This window comes from Periplaneta americana, chromosome 12 (assembly GCF_040183065.1).
Source record: "Periplaneta americana isolate PAMFEO1 chromosome 12, P.americana_PAMFEO1_priV1, whole genome shotgun sequence".
NCBI lineage: Eukaryota > Metazoa > Arthropoda > Insecta > Blattodea > Blattidae > Periplaneta > Periplaneta americana.
The window spans coordinates 64,224,519-64,241,535 of NC_091128.1; the positions used below are offsets into that span (position 1 = coordinate 64,224,519).

The window sequence follows — 17,017 nt, forward strand, 5'->3', positions numbered from 1 at the left end:
TATGCGGAGACAAAGAGGACGGCAGAATATAGGAAAGTTTGGAGAATGTTAGGTTTGTCCTTGGGCAGAAAATTATGAAAGAACGAATATGAAACAAACGCAAATAAAGTGGGATGACCAGGGTAGCTCAGGTGGTAGGCGCGTTTACTTGCTGACACGAAGCTGCACTCGAACGTGGGTTCGATTCCCGTTTGGTCTGATTATCAAGATGTGATTTTCGTAAGTTTATCCCAACTGCAAGGTGAGTGTCAGGTAAACACATGGCGAATTTTCGACCTCATCTCGCTATCGCCAATTTCATTGACGCTAAATAAGCTAGTAGTTGATACAGCGTCGTTAAATAACTGACGTCGGCCTAGGTGGCGCAAACGGTAGAGTGCTGGCTTCTGTGCCCGAGGTTGCGGGTTCGATACCGACTCAGGTAGATGGCATTTAAATGGTCTTAAATGCGCCTGACTCATCTCAGTATAGTTACTAGCATGTAAAATTACTCTTGCGGGGCAAAATTCCGGCACACCGGCGACGCTGATATAATTTCGTCAGTTGCGAGTGTCGTTAAATAAAACATTATTTAATTTAAATAACTGACTAAAAAAACAGAGCACATGACACTTCCGGTATATATGAAAGAGAAATAAGTATCTTCTTCCTTGCTCGGAATCTATCTAGTATTGAGTTCGGCTAGTAACCACATGCTGCCGCTGAAAGCACAACGTGCTTACCAGTAGTAGAGCCACCAGTCGGTAGAGGCGCTTGCCTCCCGGTCTGAAGTTGCGCTCGGACGTGGGTTCGATCCCCGCTTAGACTGATTATCTGTTTGGGTTTTTCCGAGGTTTTCCCCAACCGTAAGATGAATGCCAGGTAATCTATGGCGAATCATCGGCCTCATCTCGCTATCACCAATCTCATCGGCGCTAAATAACCTAGTGGTTGATATAGCGTCGTTAAATAACCAACTAAAAAATTAACAGTCGTAGTAATTTTCATTATGATTAGGCCTATTGCTATTTTTTTATTTTATTTTAGTAGGTTATTTTACGAGCTTCATTAACATCTTAGGTTATTTAGCGTCTGAATGAGATGAAGGTGATAATGCCGGTGACATGAGTTCGGGGTCCAGCACCGAAAGTGACTCATATTGAGTTGAGAAAAAAACCCGGAATAAACCTCAACCGGGTAACTTGCCCGGACCGGGAATCGAACCCGGGCCACCTGGTTTCGCAGCCAGCTGCGCTAACCGTTACTCCACAGGTGTGGATCAGTGTTGCCATACCTACTGATTTAGCAGGAAATTTCCTGTTTTTCCATTGGCTCTACTGCTCTACTGATTTCTTTGTCAAAAGTTCGAATTTCTCCTGCCTTTTTGACATGCTAAAGTCACCAGTGGTACTATGCTCGGATTTTCAGTACGCTCGCAAATACACAAACACACACCACAGTATAAGAATTCTTCTTATACTGTGCACACACACACACACACACACACACACACTCTCTCTCTCTCTCTCTCTCTTTGTCTCTCTCTCAATATACAGAGTGGAAGGTAACCACCGCACCAAAATGAAACTGGTAATAGATCATGAGGAGAGATTTGAAAAATCTAAATAAGTTTTTTCTGTAACATTCACCATTTTAGACGAAATCGTTATGTTTCTGGCACCATCACGGCTATAGCAATAACTCTAACAAGCACGGCCTGCACTCATTACCTTCCCCTCCTCCTCTGCTGTACTCAGTCAGTGACATGCGGCAGTCCGCTGATTTTTGCAATTATTCCATTTAATTCAGGACTAAACGGCTTAATTTGTAAAAAAAAAAAAAAAAATCAATAACGTACATTACTATTCAGGTTATTTTTACCTATCCGCTTGTATAATAATCAGCCAATTCTCCCAGCCCGTTACCAAAATAGAGCGCTGTAAACATTGGGCAAAGACTATTTTTTTTCTTCCTTACAGGTGCTTCATCGAAGGAAAAGTGTAATACAAATTTTGATATATATGTAACATGTAGAATCACCTCTTAAATGTTGGTGCACCGGTCCCTTTCCACCAGTAAGCGGAAAAATAGGTTTGGAAATGCATGCAGAAACACAAAGCTTTTGAAAAGATCTTAAGGACAAAAACAATCAGGTTTTACGAGTGATTTTACAAAAACAAACACTATGGGGACAGAAAAGAATAAACACTATGGGGACAGAAAAGAATAAACACTCAGGCGAGATAAGCAGAAATGAGACCAATCTGTTTTTGTAGCAGAAGATAATCTGTTGAACAATATTATGGAGCACTTGCCAGCAATAATTAAGTCTATTTTTGTCCAGATTCAGAAATTGCGACAAAGGTAACTTGTGGGCGTACAAAAAACTGTAGCTATTGTCCAAAATATAACGGGAGTGGAAAACAAAGAAAGATAATGAAAATTGCCGATGAATCCACAGACAAAAGTTCTACCCTAGATCATTTAATTATACCCCAGATAGGTCGACCTTATAGGCTTTGAAGTTAACAACTTTTGTCAGGTTTACTACGCTGTCATCTAGTTGTTAAATAAGGAGTCACGTCATAATTCCCGTTTGAATTGCATTAGCGACTGTACTGCCATCTCGTGTTCGTTTACGGCTGACGGGTGGCAATCCTGGCAGTTGTTCTCTTCAAAGTACTGCCGATTTTAACATAGCGATGACCTATCTGTTACATATATAATCTAGGGTTCTACCTAACATATTTTGTGTATTGTTGCACGTGTTGACGGACTTAGTTACATACATTGACTAGAGATGGCTGTAGTTACATTAGCAAAATTGTTCATTTCAGTAATGTGGATGTACTGTGTAGTAATACAAACAGTATCATTTTTATAGTATACATTGTTTTGTAATTAATATAATAGAATGAGGAAATTAATTGTTAATTGGGATTCGAACCCACGTCCGAGCGCTATCAGCTGGCAAATGACTCTGCCAACTGACAAGCAAACATTCTCATAGGGTCAGATAAAAAGTTTTTTTTTTCTTCCACCATGTTAATAATCTGAAAACAAGTGTTATACAAATACTCTAGTGCAATTACGAGGGTTGTAAAAAATAAGTTTCCCTTGGGTGGATTACAGAAAGAAAACACAATTTCATAAAAAGATTTATTTTAACAGATGCAGCAATTGTTGAGATATTTTTCAACATATTCCCCATCGGAACTGAGACATTTGTCATAAAGTGGGATCAACTTTCATAGCCCTGTGTCGTAGAAGTCTGCCGCCTGCGATCGGAACTAGCGTGTGACAGCCGTCTGCAACTCTCTGTCGATCCCATCGTATGACAAATGTCTCAATTCCAGTGGCGAATATGTAGAAAAATACCTCATCAGTTGTATCTGTTCCAATAACTTTTAGCGAAATTGTGGTTTCTTTCTGTAAACGCCCTCAGGGAAACTTTTTTTTTCCGCCCTCGTAATTGCGTTCGAGTGGCCAAAACTTGTACAGTCACTTGTTTCGACATTATTAATATGGTGGAAGAAAACAAATAACTTTTTTATCTGCCCCCATGAGAATGTTTGCTTGTGAGTTACGTCGGTGGCATTGGTTTTATGTTCTCTGAGTTAATAATAGGCCTAATATTGTTAATCAGTTTTATTAAATACCAATAAATTATTTATAGTTCTCCTTTACAAACTTAATATTGTTGTTGTTTAGTCAACTGTCCGAACTGAACCTCACACGTGTTACCAACGAGGCATCAGTTATGAGGCAACTAGGCCAGGCGATGAAGGGGTAGGGTGGCCAGTTCCTTTCCCCTTCCATTACATACATCGCCGATTAGCTACAGACTACACTAATCAGACTTCAGAGGCAAACAAACAATTGTTCTTTCTCTGACACATATTGACAAGTGAGATGTACTGCCTGATATTATATGTATTCCTATATATCAGCCAGAACCTCAATCAGAGGTAAATTATATTGTATTAAATAATATTATGTTCATGTTATTTGGATGTCTCACTTGACTCGAGCAGTTAGCTGTCTTATATGTTTAAACAATAGTGCAGAATAAGTGCTTAGTTTTTTATGGTAGGTAGCGATGCATAATGAGTCCAGAGTAGACGACCTCTATCTGCTCTGATGATGAAACCTGTATGAAGTTACGAAATGTTAAGTTCCAGGACACGATGATATATCCCAAAGCAGACTTGCAGAACTGGGCGACAATTGTGGCGTTACGTCACTCATAGGATTACGTCACTCACTCCTTCCTCCCACCCTCCGCGTCATTGACTTGGTAAGGGAGGGGATTTGTATTTAGTGTTTGTCTTATGTGACTGCATACGGGCCACAGATACGTCATTCAACACCGGTAGACTATGGACGGGGAACCAACGCTTTCCCCATGCTTTCCACCCCTCTCTCGCCAGTTCTGTATCCCTGCCCTAAAGTATACTTCTGAACAATTTGTAAATGTAAATTTGTTATTACATTCAAAGTAGAAATCAACGTTTATTACTGTTATTAAATATTACTATTATTATTATTATTATTATTATTATTATTATTATTATTATTATTGTTATTATCGTCATCATTATTATTACTAATCATCATCATCTCTTTTAGAAAAGACTGTATACTCTTTTGAGAAAAGTACAGAAGCACGCAAATACTTTTGTTTTCACGTAGAAATGTAAAGGAGAAAGAAACAAAAACTTTTTGTATATATTTCGTATAGGTCAGATCTTCTTAGTAAATCAACATGTTTATACTATAAAAATTGAAGGGTTCAGAGCCATAGTGGGCCAAGTGCCATTTATTAAAACGAAGAAAGCAAGGGTTAAAGTTAAGTGAATACTTAGTTTAATGAAGACTGAAATGTCATTTAGTTTTAATGTGTAAGTTACACTTTATATTACTTGCTAGCCTATATGTTTCCATTGAATTATGGTAATAACTTCATTTTAACCCTTGTTTTCTACGGTTTTAGTAAATGGTGCTTGGCTCACTATGGTTCTGAACCCTTCAATTATTTTTTATTTTGACACGGTATACAGTTCTGAATGTGCATCTAGTTTATCCCAGAGATTTATCCAACATATTAAGAAATTCCTCCCATAATACTTTTTACTATTGAATTTACAATGACTTGATATTACACATTTGATTTTTTTTGCCAACTGTAAATATTTGTTTATTTAGCGGAGTATTTTATACACTACCCCATTATCTCCTGGCTTCGTTGCCTCATGAGTTATGCCTTTATTGGTGTAAATTGTGTGATTTAAACCTGTCTTCGGACATTTGACTAAACAACAATAGTAGTAGTAGTAGTAGTAGTAGTAGTAGTAGTAGTAGTAGTAGTAGTAGTAGTAGTAGTAGCAGTAGTAGTAGTAGTAGTAGTAGTAATAATAATAATAATAATAATAATAATACTACATTTATCATTAGGCCTATTTTTTATTATATAAACGTGTATTTATAATATGTCCTCAGGATTTTTCACACGACGTTGCATACTTAAAGACGTATTATATGCGAGAGAAATACATAAGCATGCAGTGAAATTGCGATACCATGAACAACCTTGCAAGACTGGTGAGTTGCAATTTTTAATAAGTCAGACCATTTCCCCTAGTACATAGAAGGAAAAATAAAGAATTCCAAAGTGCATGCAACAAGGCCCAGAATGAATAGGCAAGGAGAGATCATACTTTCGAATTGTCGGCCACAGAAACAGGCGACAAATTAGAAAACGCTGAGGACAACCTACGTACAATTAAACTCTTAATGGATATCTGATAAAGCAGTAAGTGACTTCTAAAAATAAAGTAATGGCGGAAAATATACCTGGCCTGCTGTAACGAAGGAAGCATTTTCACATCTTGCGTTACAAATTCGACTAATTCGGATCCCATAACAGAGGATGTAATGTATAAGTAATATTCTGAACGTATTGACTTCACATTTAAAAGTCTGTGAAAGGATTATTATCCCCTTATACCAGTATTTATTTTAAAGAGAACTCTTTTAACCAATAAATCATAATAAAAATTATCAATAAGGTCCGTTATAAATGTATTTTAACCACAAGTAAGTACAGAAATATATATTAATTTGACGTTATTTTTTATTTAGTTAGTTTTAATCCCTCATAGTTATTAAAGAAGTCAGTTTAATCTGTTTCTTTAATAATACTATTTATTTTATGTGAGTTATAGCAATAGCATTAATTTTATTCATATATATTTTTAATATAAAATAATTTTATTGTATTCTTTAATCGTTGTTGTTGAACTCGTAAGATTTATTGTATATAATATTTCAATTTAAAAAATTCCTAATAATATAAGAGAATCCCACTGACTGTGTTAGAGGTTGTACAAGAGAATGTTCTACTGCAACTACTGGAAGAGGTGGAAAGTTATAATGGACAATGTTGGTGTAAAAATGGCACAAAAAATTTTGAAGAAAACCCACAAAACAATATTATTATTCAACATTAGTAGAACCTAAATGTTTCACATCTGCTGGTCTAAAGCATAGCATTAATTTCGGCCCTCGGTTGTATAATTCTTTAGCTAAATTACACCCAGAACTTCTAACATGTAACCCACTAACACAGCGTTTCTCAAACTATGGTCCGCGGACCACTTGTGGTCCTCAAGGTCTGCCCTTGTGGTCCTTCAAAAAAGACAGAAGAAAAAATAAAATTTGAACGAATTGCATATCGCACTGTAGCTTAAAATCTCAGAGTTTGGAAATGACACATGGCAATCGAATTTCACTTTTTCTCCCAGTACTGACATTTTATGGAATTTATTATCCTACCCGTCTATCGACTTCCCATTCTACTCTCAGCAACAAAAGAGGGTTTTAGAGCACTATATATGTGATGTTTCTAGACATCTTTTCCCTGTACATCTGGTGCCCCGCCTGTTACCCAGCCAGGGACCACCCGAATTCATAACAGAGGACCAAAGTACCGAATCTTAATTCAATTTTAAAATATAAGTATACTGGTATTAAGGGGTTAGGTACAGCTTACAGCAGTAAAATTTTTGGAAATATTCAACATTCTTTCCCTCCATCACTGTATCTTGTACAATAATGAAAATCGGTATGTGTAAAACACTATCCTTCTGCTATATGAAACAAAAAAAATATTTTTATGATTTAAAAAAAATATTTGCATGTATTTTTTTTTTTTTTTTTTCAAAAATCATAATAGTGGTAGTTCACTGTGCAGTGATGAAGCGTTTCCCTCGTAACTCATAAACTTGTTAACTTTTTCATGTTCTCTCTCTTTTATTTTACTGCTGAAACTCATGTTTACATTATCATGCTCTTTCAATTAAATTTCTTAATAAACAATATATATTTTTTTAATTTTGTGTTAGAAGAAAATACTGATATTTGACCATTTTGTAATGAATTTATTTTTTATCAGACAATCTATCAAAGGTAGAGAAGTGATCTTGCATCATATTGTAGATATGACATGCATAAATACACACAAAAAATTTCATCCCAGAATGTTGGATAGTTTTTTACTTGTGTGAGAAACTCTTCATCACTGCACAGCGAACTGAATATTGAAAAAAAAAATGTAAATAATTTTTTAAATCGTAAAAATATATATATTTTTTTCATACAGCAGAAGAACAGTGTTTTACATCTACTAATTTTCATTAATGTACAAAATATAGTAATGAGAAAAAAAAATGTTGAATATTTCCACAATTGCTGTAAGGTGTCCCTAATCCCTTAAAATATGCTTCAAAAATGATAAATTTGCTTTCGAAGGAAACAAGAGTAAGGTGGTCCGAGGAACTGTTTTGACTTTAAAAAGTGGTTCCCACTTCAAAAAAGTTTGAGAAACGCTGCACTAACACATAACAAGAAAATTAGAAACGTGTTAATGTCTTCAATTTGATTAAATAAATTTATAGCCTATGTGTATGAATTAATCAGCCTATATTATATTTGTATTCTATAATTTTTGGAATATTCATTTTTAATAAATTGTCCTAAATTTATTCACGTACGATATTATTCTTCTCTATGTTAATATTATATTATATAATTTCACTGCAGCTGTAATTTTAATTTTAGTTCCTATTTTATTTTATTTTGTATATTCTCTTATATTAATATATTATATTATATAATTTCACTGCAGCTGTAATTTTAATTTTAGTTCCCATTTTATTTTATTTTGTATATTCTCTTATATTAATATATTATATTATATAATTTCACTGCAGCTGTAATTTTAATTTTAGTTCCTATTTTATTTTATTTGTATATTCTCTTATTGGCCTATTAATAATATATCTTAACTGCGACCGAACAGGAGCGAGCTCATTCGGTCCTCAAATTTTGTTAATATTACTGTATCTTTTTTTTTAATTGATTGTATTATTTTATTTCTATTTCTATTGTAGTAATTATATTCTGTATCCTGCATATTTAAATTTAAATAATAAATAAATAAATAAACAAGAGACTTTCTGTCAAGTCTGAAAGAACCTGCGGGATACTGAAATCTGATTCCTTTGTTAAAATGCAGTTAACGAATTAACTTTACCATGAATGGCCAGTGTTAACCATACAGACGGTAAGAAATAGAATTAACAAATTAAATCGTACTCACCAGTTTCAGTTGCAGGTGAAGTGACATCGGCAATTCCACCCAAGACAGCAGGAGCAGGAGAACCAGCAGACGGGTCGTCGCTCGCATCCCGACCCCTGCCTTCATCACAGAACGACCCTGTTTCCTCGCTACACGCATTACTATCCACATCACCCTTACCGAAATACTGGGGTTTCACTTGTTCCGCACTGTCGTTAGCGTGGCTATTTGCACACTCCGAACTATTGTCACTACTCTCATCCTGCGCATGGGAACCAGCACATTTCTCACTTGCCACAACCGACTGTTTATCTTCACGCCTTCCAAACCTCACATCTTTTTTCTTTCTTTCTAGTTTCACAGGCACTGAAACTTCCTCTTCTTTTTCTCCGTCACCTTGGGCCTTACTGTTTGTCTTCCTGCTGTCCACTATTGACGAACGTGGCAGCGTCCTACTGATCGATGGACCGTTGACAGCAGAATTCTTGACAGGAAAAGGAGTAGAGGTGGTCGTGGAGGATGCACCACAATCTAAACTATTACTGTACTGTTCTTCCTCAACTGGATGCAGGACTGTTACGTCGTTGGAGACTTTGAACTGCACCTGCTTCTTCTTTCTGTGTTGCTGTTTGAATTCTTGGAACGTGGGCAAGTAAAAGTCGGTTGAACCTGAACCTACCGCTTCAGGTGAAGGTGAATGCTGGCCTGACGATGCCGCAGTCACTGATGAGGCAGCAGAAACGGCAACGGCAGCAGCAGCAGCAGCGCTAGCGGGCGCCGACACCGCCAAGTCCGGTTTAGAAATGGTGTCACCGAAAGTTTTCAAACTAGTAGTAATCTCTCCGGGCGATAAGGTAGACGGTTTCTTTAAAATCGACTTAATTACACACACTCCTTCCGTCGCGGACGGGGAACTTCCATCTCTCGCCTGAGAGAGACAGGGCTCGGCAACGTGGACATGGTTGTTGGGCGAACCACCCCCTCCCCCGCCGTGCAGCCCCTCAACACTCTCGTTTTCAATGTCGTCTTGGTCTCGACCTACAACATCACCGTTATAGTCGCTGGTCCCTTCCGACGATTCTAACATCTTCATCTTCCTTGGAGGTCGTCGCGGCGAAGAGAGACGGGGTATGAGGGACGACGAAGTAGAAGCGTTCCTAGGGGCCTTCGAATTGGTCTCGTTGCAGAACTCCACGTCTGCGTCACTGTCATGGAGCGAAGGTGTTGGGGAAACGTTAAAAATACGTATTCTCTGCCCTCCCAAAGTGACACCAGTGTTCCGTGTCGCAGGTGATGTAGATCTCTTGGGTAACTGATCGGTGTTGTGTATCTTAGCAGTATTTGTATCCTGAAGCAATCTGCAATTATCAGTCTTAGAGTGAGTTGTTGCACTTGGTATACGACTTATTTGAGACTGATTACGGGCTGCCGGAAAATTATTTCTCACGGCGGGCGTCGAGTTCTCCAACGCATTATCACTTAAATCATCACTCAGTTCGTCATCCAACAATATGTCATTTGTCACTTCAGAGTTTCTTATTTTCACATATTCGTCCACTTTTGCAGTATTACTGTTTTCCTCGAGAGGCCTAGTTCCATTTTTCAGATACTTAGCAATCAGTTCATAGGCGTTTACGTCGCACTCCAGAATAGACTTTCGCTTGATGTTGTCGGGAGATTCGAGGGTGGAACTCCAGTTTGAGTATGCCCGCTCCCAGTCAACATCCCTGCGACTTCGTCGTCTCGCGTTCTCAGGACGTGTGTTTTCCAGTCCACTGCGCTTCAGCGGGGGCGATGGACTTCGTCGCACACTTCGCCGGCACGGAGAAGTGCTTTTGGCCCTCACTCGCGGACTACCCACTTCCAGGTCGAACTGTAAGGACGCCTCGCTTCCGTTCACACCGCCCAGTCGGTTCCTCCTCATGAGGTCGTAGGGATCCGGCGTGACGGCTTTGAGGTGTTGCTGAGGGGGCGCTTTAGTATTGGACGTGGAGGAGAGGTTCATCAAGGAGGGTCTGACGCGGCTCTGCCCGCTGCTGCCGCCTCCCAACCTCAGGGTCCCTCTCACGGTCCCTGCGGACGCTTGCACTGTGCCTGCAGCCCTCACTGTGCCTCCGCCCTTCCACAACATTCTGGAGCCTCCGCATTTCTTGCACACCGCCGAGGCACTCTTCTTGCTTCTCGCAGTTCCCGTCAGGAACTCCGGGCAGGAGCACATAACCACGGCGTAATTTGTCCCCGGGGGAATCACCACGGCCTGGCTGGCAGGGATAACTGCTACGGGAGGTGGTGGATGGTGGTACAGGAACAAACTTGGGCGAGGATTGGAGCCGCTGGCAGGCGAACGGACCGCCACGGATCCGTACAACCACGTCTCGGCATACTTCATGGACTTCGACAAAGCGCTGCCGGATGATAGTGTACCGTACTTGTTGCGATAGTCTTGCAGCAAGTAGCTGTCAGGAGCAGCGGAGACACCGGGTGACGGTTGTGGTCTGTCTTCTTGACTCTTTTCGCTCTTGCCCAGCTTGAGTCGCTCGCCCCAGCTCTTTCTCTGCTTGTTGCTCCCCGCATTGTTGTTGTGCTGGAGTTGCTGTTGAGAATTCTGCAAAAATAGTTAAAACAAACTCGTCACCACAAAGACATTGCCAACATTTCATTAACATTTATTTTTATATATATTTAAGTAGTTGATTCCATTAACTTTATGAAGGTACGTATAATTAAGCCGAGTAAAAATAATTTCAAAATATTATTTCAAATCACTGCACTGCTGAAATAAACATTTCGAGAAAAACATACCAGCTAAATTAAGGTATGGTGATATTCGAAATGTTGAATGATAATGCGATATTTATTTATTTATTTATTTATTTATTTATTTATTTATTTATTTATTTATTTAGTTTGCTAATAATTGTGACATAAAATATAATATATACAGAAAAACTTTAGCTTGCCCCTGAAAGAGTAAAACTCGTGCTACTACGCAATAAGAATATATAAATTTAAATTTACAATCTTTCAATTTTTATAAAATCCATACCTAACTTTTTGAATTTAATACTAGAACTATTAGAATTGACAAGATTAGGATATTTCAATATAAATTTGTTATATATTCTTGGGCCTAGATTACTACTGTGATTAAATGCTGTAGTAGCGTTGCATTTTGGTTCAAACAATCTTAAAGAATTCATACCTTTTGTTTCATAACTATGAGAAAACAATTCAAAGTTATTTCGATTTTTATGTATGAATTTTATTAATAGAATATAATAAATTATATAATGTTAAGAACATTAAAATCTAAAAATAATTTTTGAGATGGAAAATCAATAGGTTCTTCTGTAATAAATAAAGTGAATTAAAATTGAATTTAAATAAGCTACTCCATCCTATAAATCCATACATAATTACCGATTGAAATAAAGTTAAGTATATTGTGCGTAATAAACTTATTGACAACTAATTCCTCAATAAAACAAAATAATATATTATTTTACGTAATTTATTACAAAGGTAATTAATATGTTGGTTCCATTTTAAATGACTGTCGAAAATTATATCTAAATATTTAACTTCAGAGGACTCCTTAATAATCGGACATTTACACTGTATAAGACAACAATCAGTATTATGTAATTTAATACTTAATATAGATGTAGGAAGTTTGTTACATTTTTCAGATAATGGGGATGGAATAATTATGGTTTTATTTTTGTTGATAGAAAGATAATTTATGTCAAATCTTTTTTTTATCAATTTAAGTCCATTATTTGGATTATTATACGCATCATACCAGGTTTTTCCACCAAAAAGTAAAACTGTATCATCTGCATAAGAATAATGAACACCATTGTATTGTGGTAAGTCAATTTTTAATAAGTCATTAATATATATTAAAAATAAAATATGGCCTAGAACTGTTACTCTCGAATGGTATACAATTGAACAGCTATTTTATTACAGTATTTTAAATTGGTAGAAACAATGACCAGGAATGGGGGAATAGGAAATTACGAGTAATTAAAACTTCAAAACAAATGAGCTGGAACTGCAGCAAAAGCGTAAAACCATGGATAGAAAGGATAGAATGCATTTATTCCATACATTCTATGTAGGCCTAAAGTAAATATTCTATCAATGGAATGCTGATTGCTATGTTAAAACATCCAATGCACCTTATGCATTCTTGTACTTTATGACCATAATAAGATTACAATTTTATTAACAACGGCTGTAGTTTTCTACAGTTGCAGACAAAACTTCTCATGCTGAGTAACGTTTAATTAAATACTCGTAAGAGATGAGAAAAACATTTAAGATTTTCATTATTGCATTTTACGTAAGCATAGCTATAGAGATATGCCTGAGAAGTAAAAAATTCTCCCATTGACTTTACATTCTAATTATTACTATTATATTGTGCATACATTATAACTCCGTAGATTTCGCACAAACACAAGCAACGCACAGTGGTCCAAATCAGCAATCTGTCAGCAGTCTGAGCAGCAGTGTTGTCAATTCGATTCTTAAAAACCCGCTAAGGTACAGAGCAGAAACCGCTAAATTGCTATATGTCAATGTAATATAAGATTATTTTATCGCTGTGAGTGTTAAAAAGACCGCTAAACACCTATATGAGCAATACAAATTTCATAAATTTTACTCGCTAAACTAACATTGAAAAACGCTAGATCTAGCGGGAAAACCGCTGAATTGGCAACATTGCTGAGCAGTCAAAAATCTATTTTCTGACCTACCCATAAAATTAAATAATTAATTCTGGCTACACTCTCCAGTCTTCATACTTCATGAAAATAAACAAGAAAAGATCTTGTGTTGCTTGGGGAGAACGTGATGATAGCGTAAATATAGAGGATGTTATTTATAGACATTTCGCTAGCCCGCGTTACGAGCGTGCTAAACTAGCCCCGGCTATCGACTGGTTACTTGTACTGGATTCATATCATATCATATCATAGCATTAGTCGCGCGCTTCCACTCAGTGACGATGGTTATGTATTAGTGTTGTGTTCTTCCACTGTGACATTAATTGAAGTGAAATGACGAGATGAAGCTCGTCTTCAAAGTATGTTCTATCAAATAAAGTGATTGACAATAATAATTCTAAGTAACTGATGTTCTGTGATTTATTAAAAGTCTTTATAAGCCTTATAAAATTTCAATTTCTTCTTAAATTTCTAAATTTGTCATTCATTCATTCATTTATTCATTCATTCATTCAGTGTTCTGACCAGATCTTTCACTGCAAACCCAGCTTTCTTCAATCTTTCCTATGTTCTGCCTTCCTCTTTGTCTCCTCATATGATTCATATAATTCTCAATGTCGTGTATCATCGATATCTTATTCTGCCCCGAACTCTTCTCCCGTTCACCATTCATCCCAGTGCATCCTTCAGTATGCAGTTTCCTCTCAACCAGTGAGCCAGCCAATTCCTTTTTCTCTTTTTGATCAGTTTCAGCATCATTCTTCCTTCATGCACTCTTTCCAGCCAAAATGCTCTTCTTCCATCTGTTCTTCCATCTTCCATCTGTTCGATTCAGCATTCGCAGAAGAATCTTCGCCGAGTGCGTTATCAGGCTGATAGTCCTGAACTCGTTAAGTTTCTTGGCATTACTTTTCTTCGGTATTGGAAGCAACATTGTCTAAGTGAAATCTTCAGGCCAGTCGCATTTCGTAGCATAATGATAGAATTTCCTTCTTGTCTTCACCCAAGAATTTCACTAATTCAATGAGGATTCCATCAACTCATTTTGCTTTCCCATTCTTCATTTCCCTAAGCGCTAATTTAACTTCTTCCATTGAAATACAAAATCCTTTTTGGTCTTCTGATACAGCTGCTTCGTCTTGTATAGCCAAGTCACTCTTAGCCCCAAATATTTTTATAAGCACCTTATTCTCGAATATTCTTAACCTCTGTTCATCTCTCAAAGTGAGAGTCCAAGTTTCACAACCATACAGAACAACCGATAATATAACTGATTTATAAATTCTAACTTTCAGTTTTTTTAAACCAAATTGGATGGCAAAAGTTTCTCAACCGAATATATTTCAGCAGCTTCAGCGTTGTTAAATAACCAAGTATTCTGCTAGGAACAAAAAGCCGTTTCAGACAACAAAGCAAAAAAGAACACAAACACTCCCTGTGGGTGGGATATAATATCAAATTCCCTCGCTGGAAATTGAATCTGTATCCGCTACTACAGACACACAGTTGAGAATTATATGAACCCTAGGAAAATACATTTAATGTTTTAAATTTCAAATTTTTCCCAGGCCGTGTGTAACTCAAAATGTGGATTACTGTACTCTAATATTATAGAAGTTTTAGAGCTTGCCATTTCACCAAGAGTAGCCAGCAGGGTTAGGGAGGAACAAATCATCATTACAAGCTTTCAAGAATCATTGAATCGTGCAAATTGCAAGAAAGCTCAGATGTAATTCCAAGCATAAAGAGTGGATGAGATTGGTTGAGGAATCTATTCGTATTACACCTTTTCAATGACGTGATAAAAGAGAAATCGTTTCCTCGACGTAGCTAAAAGGCTCTGACTTGTCTATTCAGGCGTAAACATTCAGAAAACCTTAGCACAAGGACTGTTAAATAAAAATGTGCTTCTTCTAATTTACTTTCATTCCAACATAAAAATCTTTCTTGCTTTTGTTAGAGGGAATGCAGTTTTATTGGGCTTACACGTTTCATAATTTTAACCACAACATTGCATAAGAGCGGAGCACTAATTCTACAGCAATGTCATAATTACTGAAAGATGTGGTGATACAGAAAATTGTGTCTTTCTGATAGAAATCTAGATAAGAATACAAACTTAATTAAAATTAAATTTATGCTCAGAATAATAGGGCATTTTCATATTATAAATTCAAAATTGAAGGAAAATGGCGGTATTATCTGTAATGAAGTTACCTACATATTACTTCATTAATCCCCAGTTCACATTTTCCAAGGCCAATAAGATAGTTCACATTTCCCTGTTTTTCCCCCTTAACGATAATTAGTTCATGATAATATTCGGAAATGTCAAAAGAAAGTTTCCTAACTACAGAGAATATAGTCCAGGTCTTCTTCTTTATATCCTAAAGGTAAAGCCTTACTATTTTCCTCCTATTACTGCATATGTTAGTGAATTATGATGATTTTGTAGTTCTCAGATTTAATTCTTTTTGCAAATTTTGTTTCGAATTTTGGTAGGCCTACTGAAAAATGCTACCATTGGCAGTTACTTTCTACCTGTTGACAGCATCGTTTGCCTTTGAAGAAGCTTCCAACGGTAATGAAACTAAAGTTACTAGCGAACGTATTTAATAATTAATAATAACTAATAAATCATACACTAATAATTAATAAATGAAGAGATTACTTTGAAAGCCGTAGGCCTACTTAATCACTTCAAGAAGTCAAACAAAATAAATTTTTAAGTTTGATTCCACGACTCATTAACTGTTTAGTAAAATCTGTTAATTCCACGTTGCCAGAGAAAATACATTTCAATATTACATCTATCAATCGATCGATCAATCAATCAATCAATCAATCAATCAATCAATCGATCAGAAATAAATAAATAACATTTTTATTATTGTTTCAATATTTACCATTGTTATTTTGCTTGATTTTATGATATCTAGTAACAGTTGGCAACATTGAAAAGAGAGCCATATCAGCTTTTTATGTACTAATCTTACGTGAACCCAATATAGAACAAATGTAACGAGGTTCAAATCCGACAAGAAGCAGAACATTTCTTGCTAATTTGGTTGGTCGGCATCTTGCTACAGCATTCAGACGTTCCTGAACTCTTCTAGTCTGGCGATATGAATAATGAGTCTGTTTCTAAGGTGGGAGAAGCTATAAGTTTGAATTCATTGTCCCAAATGATAAGACTGGAGGGTAGGATAATAACAAAGATAAATTTTGACGCTGGCAAGAAATGACCAGCAAAATTTCCCTGAAACTCTTTCATTCAGTGATACCGTTCTTTCACCATCCTTTGATCTGTATCACGTGACTCCCAGTCCCAAAGGAAGTCGTAGTAAATTTATCATACAGAGACATCGCCGTCGAACGAGTTTCAATCCGCGAACCTATTATAACAATCATGATAATCACTAGATCACTGACAAAACCTTATGTTAATGAGATTAGGAATGCGATTCATACTTGTACTTCATAATAAAAAACTGACAGGGGATTTTGGGAAATCCCTATGATTACTTGTAACGTCTATACAGTAATTAGGTAATGTAATTTAAGTGTGTCTAATGAACGGAACGAAATAAGCTATGAATAACAGTTCAACTTATAATAATAATAATAATAATAATAATAATAATAATAATAATAATAATAATAA

General features: G+C 36.5%; 1 protein-coding gene across 1 annotated transcript in view; it reads right to left on the reverse strand.

Moving 5' to 3' along the window:
* Nucleotides 1–17,017, reverse strand: part of RhoGEF64C (Rho guanine nucleotide exchange factor at 64C) — a 599,366-nt gene that overhangs the window by 191,384 nt on the left and 390,965 nt on the right. The window contains exon 3 of the mRNA XM_069841434.1: nucleotides 8,639–11,222. Within this exon, the coding sequence (XP_069697535.1) occupies nucleotides 8,639–11,222 (2,584 nt within the window). The remainder of the gene's footprint in view (nucleotides 1–8,638; nucleotides 11,223–17,017) is intronic.